At 41.4% G+C, this 8,736-nt stretch overlaps 1 protein-coding gene across 1 annotated transcript; it reads left to right on the top strand.

Annotated features, from left to right (window-relative positions):
• Positions 1-725: 725 nt before the first annotated feature.
• LOC105057761 (EID1-like F-box protein 3) lies at positions 726-2,126 on the top strand. The gene has a single exon (XM_010940451.4). It carries the CDS (start codon positions 889-891, stop codon positions 1,879-1,881), a length of 993 nt encoding a protein of 330 aa, XP_010938753.1. The 5' UTR covers positions 726-888; the 3' UTR covers positions 1,882-2,126.
• Positions 2,127-8,736: the final 6,610 nt, after the last annotated feature.

Raw genomic sequence — 8,736 nt, 5'->3', positions numbered from 1 at the left:
GAGCCTCCGACGCAGCTGGGGAGGAAGCAAGGCAATGCGATCGAGACACGCGTCCTCCACCGAAGGAAACTCGACACGTGGTGGATGCCGAAGAGATCCTACCGGTGAAGTGTCGTCGACTCAGCCGATGACACGTGTCAAGCGGTTTCTCGGCATCGGACAAAAGCCTCCCCCGGTCCGCTTCTCCTCCTCCGCCCACGCTTTGTCCTTTTCCTCCACCTCGACCCCATTCTCGAACCGGGTTTGAATTCAATTATCTCCGGTTAACCGGATCCGGTTCAGATTAGAAGCTCCGGAAAAAAACAAAAAAAGAAAAAAGGGAAGCGCGTTGGTATGGGAAACGCCATGCTTTGATTTGAGGGTCGGGTGGTACGCACGAAGGAAAATTCATCCACCATTGGATAATGTTCTCTTCAAGATAAATACGGATGGAAGAATATCTATTCCACAGTGCTTTGAGATCTGTAGGGGGTACGATCCAATGATAAATATTCATTCTTTCGCACCAAAGAAGCAATCTGAACCGGTGATTTGAAGTTTGTTTTTCCCCAAGATTGCCAGGACATTTCTACGGGCTTTGCATACGGTTCACATCGAATGGTCCTTTCCCTTATTTAATGCGCTGTAACTCAGCCTGACGAAGCTTGGCCTTGCCATTCTTATTTATTTATATAAAAATTCATTTCCCGTGGACACTGCGTAAGAAGTATGATCCCAACGAGACAGCGCAACCGGATTTAGAACTCTTGAATCCGGTTTAGGGCTTGGGAGTATTTGTGACTTGGTGAACCGTGTGATCCGACTTGTCTGATTGTTCCAGGAGGAATCAAAATCTAAGAAAGGAACCGGTGTCGGCAGGAGCACCGGACCCAAAGTCGCGCGCTATATATGCCGGGTCTACCGACCCAACCGCCCGCAGGGCAGCGACAGCATCCACGATCCGATCCGATTCAGAGGACAACCCGACAGGCGATGATCGAGCGCACCCGGAACCCCTTTGCCTCCACGAGCGGCGATCCCAGCAGCAGCAGAAGCCGGAGCACCACCGGCAGCGGCGGCGCAGTGTACGGCGGTACGGCCGGGGCGGTGTTCCCGCGCGGCGGCGGAAGCGACGACTACACGGGGCTCCAGGACGAGCGGGTACTAATGCTGGTGTTCCGGTCGCTCAACTGGGACCCCCACCTGGTGTGCGTCGCGGCCTGCGTCTCCCGCCGCCTCCGCGCCGTCGCCAACCGCGTCCTCTGGCGGGAGGTCTGCATCTCCCGCGCCCCCCGCATGGTCTCCGACCTCACCCCCGGCGGCGCCACCCGCATCGGCGGCGGGTGGCACACCCTCGCGAAGCTCCTCTTCTTCTGCTGCGGCTGTGCCGCCCCCACCCGCTTCTTCCCCCTCCCCGAACGCCGCCACCCGACACCCGGCCACTTCGCCCCCGTCTCCCGCTTCTCCAGGACCTCGGGCCGGTCCTTCCTCGCCCGCCGCTGCTGGGGCGACCTCCTCTACGTCTCCGACCCCTGCGAGCACCGGGCCGGCTCCCCTTCCGACGAGGATCTCGGCGCCTACCGCGGAGTCTTTCGGGGATTCATGCGGTCGAGGACCCGGGCGTATCTCATCGGCCGGCAGGCGGAGCTGGAGTCCCGGGTGCGCTGCCCCTACTGTGGGGCCCGGGTCTGGAGCATGACCGCCGCCGGCCTCGTCCCCCGCAGCGCCTCGCGCCGCCTCGGTTCCCACGAGGGCGACCTCGAGTACTTCGTCTGCGTCAACGGCCACCTCCACGGCTTCTGCTGGCTCGCCCATTTGTCCTCCTCAGAGGATGATGAAGATGAAGGCGGCCCCGGTGACAGCGACGACGACGAGGATGACGACGGTCATGTTGCATGCTGAGACAGAGATAGAGATTAGACAGAGAGAGAGAGAGAGAGAGAGAGAGAGAGATAGACGTTTAGTTGCTGATTGTTAGGTTGGTAGACAGGCGATGTGGGACTATTTGTCTTCACAATCTTCTTCTTTACTTCTTTGCTTTGCCAGCTCTGTTTTGTTCTCCTGTCTCCTGTTCCCTTCGTCCGTCCCTTTCTGCTTCTTTTGAGTCCAAAATAAAAAGGAGCCTCGCGTGGGCTCTCTTCCCCTGTCCTCTGTGCTGGTTCCCATCTTGTATGATGGGTTGTCTTGCGACTGTTTATCTGTCTTCTGTTTTTGTACCGAGACTCTGGAGGAACAGGGGATGCTCTGTTTTTTATTGGATTTGGAATTTGGAACTTTGGATATGAGGTATGATGTGGAGTTGCCGCGTGGATTTTGATGTGATGGTTATGTTAAGATCATCTGTGAGTTTAAGTTCATTCTAGCGTTGTCGTATTACGAGATAATATCACTAAGAATTATTAGGAAATGAATCCCAAGTTGAATCTGATTCGGGACATTGATACTGCGGAACTACCGTCTTTTGCTCTCGTGGACCGACAGCACACATCAGGCAAAGGAACATGCATCAAAAGAAGCAAACGTTTTCGTGAGGTCCATGTGTACATGGAATAATGTTTTAGATCATATAAGACACCAGTTGCAGAAAAGGTTTTGGTCTCATTGCAATCATAAAAGCTTCTTCCAGATGTTTGACATGTGTATTCTTTTCTTCCTTTTTTTTTTTTTTGATTATTTCTATGAAATGATTGATAGTGCTTCTATTGTAAAGATAGAGAAAGTCCTTCAATTATGCAGGATTTTTATTTTTTCATTTTTGAAAACTTAGGATCAACTTAAATCTTGGGGTCGTAAGGATCTGCGGTGTCCACTTTGGTATTCCATACCTAATTTCCACTTAAGATGTTTCATGAGTGTAGTTTGGGTTTGGTACGCATGCGACCCTCAATGCAATTGCCATTAAGTAGTGGACGGCAATACAAAATCCTCTCGCTAAAAGATTACACAGCTGACATATAACTATCTCCTTGCTTCCTTGTCTGCACAGTGTCTCAAGCTTAAGAAGAAAGAGGTGGAGAATCGGAAAGTTATACTCAAGATTTGTAGCTCTTTCTCTTATTTGATTTATGTCTTACTATAGCATTTCTAGAGCCATAAAGTATGATTTTTCAAAAACACAAAGGAATATATAACATTGTGTGGTTAATGATGGGTGTTGTGGACCACCACCTTGGCCTCGGTCGAGCGTATCCTCGGTCGTGACCAAGGACTCGGAGGGCTCGATCATCAATGGGTGCAGAAATAAGTGAAAGGCCAGCCATGGCTGACTTGAAGGGGTCAAGCATGGAAATCTAAGCTGGTTGACCTGCTCCGGAGCTTTCGTCTCCAGTGGACAACAATTCGGATCTTGGCCATAGCCAAAGAAAGCAGAGGTTGGCTATAACTGACCTAAGAAAAACTTCTTATGCAAGGCAGCTATCCCAATTAAGAAAGAGTTTATCCCCTTCACAATCACAGAGAATCTGGATAAGGAAGGAAATTATTTGGATCAAATCAAGCCTCGAGTGGAAATTAATAGCTAGCCCCATGCCACAAACGCAGTAGCTACTGTTGTCAGCTTGATCCATGTGCAATATTCGAGAATTGGTTGATCCCTTGGACATGCACGACTCTAACAACCCCTTTAAATAGAGAGGAGTGGGGATCCTAAGATAAGCTCTTAAAAGATTTTTCTCTCTTCCTATTCTCCATCTCTCCACTAACTTGAGTGTTGAAGAGTCTCCACCGTAAAATACTCAGGCCAAAGCTTTTTACAGATCTCATTCCAGTCTTTGAAGTCCACTACTTTGGCACCTCAGTTCAGCCAAAGACTAGCTCTCCCCATCTCTGCTGAGGAGACCCCATCTGAGGAGACCATCTTCGAACTCAAGTTGCATTTGGTGCATCATCAGGCAATCTTGGAAGATAATGTGGATTGCCTTTAGAATAGATTACCACCATTAAATTGTCAATAATGTTGATTACTGTATTTGATGTATACAGATAATGTTATAGTAAAATTACTGAAAATCTTGATGGACATCACGTTTGGTATAACAATCAAATTACCGGTAATATGAAATCAAATTTTCAAAATACCTCCAATGATTTTGTTTGGGTGCTCTTCTTTTTCTCTGGTGAGAAGTGGCGGGAGTAGTGTAGGTGTGCTAGTAGCATGAAAAAGTGGCAAATCGGAGGTGTAGAGAATCGCAGGCACTAGGGGGTGGGGAAAAGGCGGGCGTGTGTGGAGTAGTGGGGGTGGTGGGGATGGGCATGGAGGAGCCACGTGGAGGTGATGGGGGACAAGGGTGGAGGAGCCACGGGCAGGAAAAGAGAGATGGAGGAGCTGCGGGTCGGGGGTGCATGCAAAAGGGGGGTGGGGGGGAGAAGGAAGGATTGGGCAATGTATTTTGTGTTATTTTTTTGAGAGATAATTTTATCTAAAATTTTTATTGTAATGTTGTCAAAGAAGTAGTAATCTGGATAGCCATTCCTCTCTAAGGCAATCCACATTATCTCTCATATAAGAATCGAGATTGCCAAGATAATCTAAATTACCATCCAAAAAATATATCAAATGCAATAATCCAAATTACCACATTAAATTGCTAGCAATCTGGATAGATTGTCAGCTACTAAACGCAACCTCAAGCAAGGAATTTGGTAGCCATAATAGGTGTTGATCAGATTGGATTGTGTTTGGATTGGATCAAATTCATATTGGATCAACGATCTTCCAACCTACATTTGACCCATCTATAACCGGATTGAAAACATAACCAATACGCAATCCAGATGTTTTGTATGAGGCCAAACCCCATTTGCCGAACTACCTAGAGTGCAACTTTCAGCTCTTTATCAAAAAAAAAAGGCATCGAACCTTTCCTTCTATAGATTAATTGTATATAAAGATATACTTTTATTTATCTGCAAATCAAGAGCATTCATGTCCCAGAATTTCCATAAGAGGATCTCCACTTGCTGTGACATTGAAGAATGGAATGCATATTATTTTTTCCCTCTTTTCCCTTAACATAGCCTTTGAAGATTTTAGCTAGTGACTGAATGTCTACATGGTCACCATCATCGAATCTGAATTCCTTGCAAGCACCATTGCAAGAATTTAGGTCTTGATTCCGAATTTTTAGATAGTAGCACTAAGCTTTGATGAATTTTAGTAGATAAGAACTCTAAAGGTGAAGGTGATAGAGGTGAAAATGAAAGAAACAATTGTAAATATTTTATTATGATTAATGAAAGTTAATTTGGTTTCTATTAAGGAAATTTCATAAAACTGCCAACACAAGATTCAGTATTATGTGAAAATTTAAGTGCAAGATTTTCATATACTATCAATCTATAATAAAATGACACACCTTGTAGTATTGTTGCTCCATCTCACCTCACATCCATCACCCTTTATTTTGGTAAATTAATAAAACTGCCAACACAAGATTCAGAAAATAGTTTTAGAAATGTGCTAATAACAACTAAACAAATACATGATAACAACTCCATCACCAAGTTTGGCCGTATATTTGTAAATTAGGTTCCGACCTTGCTTTGGATAAAAAATGCAATTGTAATATATAGGTTCTTGTGTGAATATAATTGAATAAAATTTGATACACACTTATTGCTCACTTCATATATATTTATATATAGGGGCAAGTTTGGATAAGATCTATTAGATTTGAACTCAGATCTAATATATATATATATATATTTATATTTATATAATTAAAAAAATTATTAAAATATCTATAATTTTAACTAGATTTATAAAGTATCTTTTTATTTGATGTAAAAAAAAATAAGTGACAACTAACACAATACAAAATTAATAATATAATATAATATAATATAATTAAAAATAGATTTTATATTGCTTCTTGCCGGTGTCTTTGGCCCGAGGAAAACGACAGAATGTTTATATTTAAGCCTGCACAGCATATGCGGTCACCAAGCAGACAACCTTCCCTTTCAAAAGCTGGACATCTTTGCTGTAAGACAAGTTACAACTCCTCGGCGTTATCCGATAAGCTACATCTTGCTCATGCTTGTCCATATCCAACAGCTTACCCTTAGATTTTTGGGCTCCCCGCGCGCATGTAACATATTAAATTAATGGAAACTCTGCAAACAGACTCTTATCTCAGTCTTCATCATCAATGGTACAGCACCGGCCAATCAATCCTTTCTTGAAACCGCGACACAGAGAGCGTGCTGCCGTACACACATGACACGGCTATTCTCGGATTTTTTTTAATTATTTTTTTATCCTTTAATTCAAAAAAAACCAGCGCCTCCCATTTATTTCTAAAACTGCCTCCAATTTATTTCTAAAACTATCGTCCATCTTGTAATCGTCGGTTCATGACTACCTCAATATTAACGTGGTCGAAGTGAAATCACCGATTGCACGAGCAATTTCAGAAATCATTGGATCAACCAGCAATTTTTTTTTTTTTTTTTTGAGGGTGGGTGGGGTCAGGCATGGGCGGAGAAGAGGGGTCACGGCGGAGGGTGGGGGTGCACAACCAGAGACGGCACGTGCAACGCAGGGATTCGGGGGTTGCACAATCGAGGGAGGGCGGAGGGGATTGCGGGAGGTGGGGGTGCATGGTCGGAGGCGACACGGGCGACGTGGGGGCTTGGGGTGGGGGGGGGGGTATTGCACGGCCGCGGGAGGGTGGAGGCTAGAGGTGCATCGTCTAGGGGACGGGAGGAAGGAAATAGAGAAATGAAGGAAAAAAAAAGAAAAAAAAAATATTAATTTTAAAAATAAAAAATTAATTTTAAAATAAAATTTTAAAATACTAAGAAAATTTTAAATTTAAAAATAATTTTGATCTTTTAATAATAATAAAATAATATTACTTTATAAAAAAAAATTTAAATAATAAGAAAATATTATTATTTTCTTAAAAAATAAATGAATAAAAATTAAGTATTTTTTAATTAAATATTATTATTTGATTAAATATTCTTTTGTAATGAAATATTTAAATAATAATGAATTTAAATAAAAATAATAAATATTAAAAAATATAATAATAATAAGTATTAAATAATAATAATAATATTTTATTTATTTAGTTATTTATTTATATTTTCAAAATATTTATAGTGAGTCGAACTTTCAAAGGGTGATTTTTTGAAAAAAATATTTTTTATATTTTATTTATTTTTTATATTTTTATTAATAAATAATTCTTTATAAAAATAATTTTAAAAAATAATTTTAAAAAATATATTTTATTTATTTATGTATTTATATTTTGTATTTTATTTTTTTGGTTTCTTTTTTCTCCCTCTGTGGCTCCGTGCTGAGCATGCACCGCCATCCTCTTGGCGTAGATCAGAAAGTTAACTCGAAATCATGGTTATCGCTATACCTTGGTGACGTCAAATTATTATTAATTAAATAATAATAACTTATTATTAATCAAATTGTTAGTTTGATACTGCTTTCATTTTCAAACTCCTTCATAGCAATTTTGAGCCTTTTTTCACCCTTATTCTCATTAAGCATCGCTTAGCCCATTGCGCCCTAGTGACGTCAGAATGACAGGCCATACATAGGGTATTAAATATTCTCTCCTGCCATGGGTTCTTAAACAATATTTCTTCTCTAATTTGATTTCTACACTAGACTTGCCTTCTTAACTTGATTTAATTCTCATTAAAATTTCTTCAGGTGGCGATTTTAATGACCCCTGCCATGGGTTGTGGCGTGCGGGAAAGGAGAAGAAAGGGGAAAGAAAAAATAAAAGAATTATTTTTTTAAAGATGCAAAGATGAAAGAAATATACACTAATCAGAAAATCACTACAGCATTAGAATTATTTTTAAAGATGCAAAGATTTTTTTTTTACCTTTATCCTCATTAAATATCACTCAGCTCGTTGCACCTTGATGACGTCAGAATGACAGGCCACACATAGGGTCCTCATATTTTTTATTGTACCATTTAGACCACATATGGGTTCTTAGATAGTCTTTCTTCTTCGATGGAGCCGTAGTGGAGCGGTATTTTTAATGAGGATTAAATCAAGTTAAGAAGGCAAGTCTAGCCTAGATATCAAATAAAAGAAGAAAGGCTGTTTAATATTTTAAAAATATTTTAAAAATCATCATCAAGATTCAATACTAACATCACTAGGGTTTGCAATTTTGTGCACTAGCTCCAGTGCCCCTCTTAGTTGCGGCCAAAGCAGGCATTCTTCTGGTAAGAAGCGGGGCAATTGGATCAGATTGTAAGTCTCTCCTCTTGGCAGAGCCATCGGGGCGTCTTTGACTTTACCTAGAGTGTCTGAATCAATGGCAACCATTTTTCCTGTTGATAGCTTGAAAAAGAAGAAAAGTGTAAGACTTGAAAATCTGGTACTTTGAATGAAAATATTCTATTCACATCACATCCATTCTAAAAATATTATATTTACAATAAATACTTTATATTTTTATTTTTTTAGATTTTAAAGATACGACATAGCTCTTGTAATCAACTTATTGCCGCATTTTTTTTCCTGCATCAAAACCTATAAATAGGTATGTCATAGCCCATAACGTCAAGACCCAAGCCCACAAAAAAAAAAAAAAAACAGAGAGGAAAATCTGGAAGAAGACTTCCGATAGGAGTCTTCTTCTCCGACGAGACCCAAGCAAATTAGGAGTCCTAAGACCTCTCGAACTCCTAGGACCCTCTATAAGAAGACCTCCCCTCTTTTTAAAAATCGACCATCGGCCCCCTTCCTCTCTCTTTCTCCCCGTTTTTCT

This window comes from Elaeis guineensis, chromosome 14 (assembly GCF_000442705.2).
Source record: "Elaeis guineensis isolate ETL-2024a chromosome 14, EG11, whole genome shotgun sequence".
Classification (NCBI taxonomy): domain Eukaryota; kingdom Viridiplantae; phylum Streptophyta; class Magnoliopsida; order Arecales; family Arecaceae; genus Elaeis; species Elaeis guineensis.
This window is presented reverse-complemented; position numbering and strand designations above follow the sequence as displayed.

Bases quoted from the DNA above. Each gene is read 5' to 3' on its own strand.
- LOC105057761 (XM_010940451.4), top strand. From the start codon at position 889: ATGCCGGGTCTACCGACCCAACCGCCCGCAGGGCAGCGACAGCATCCA.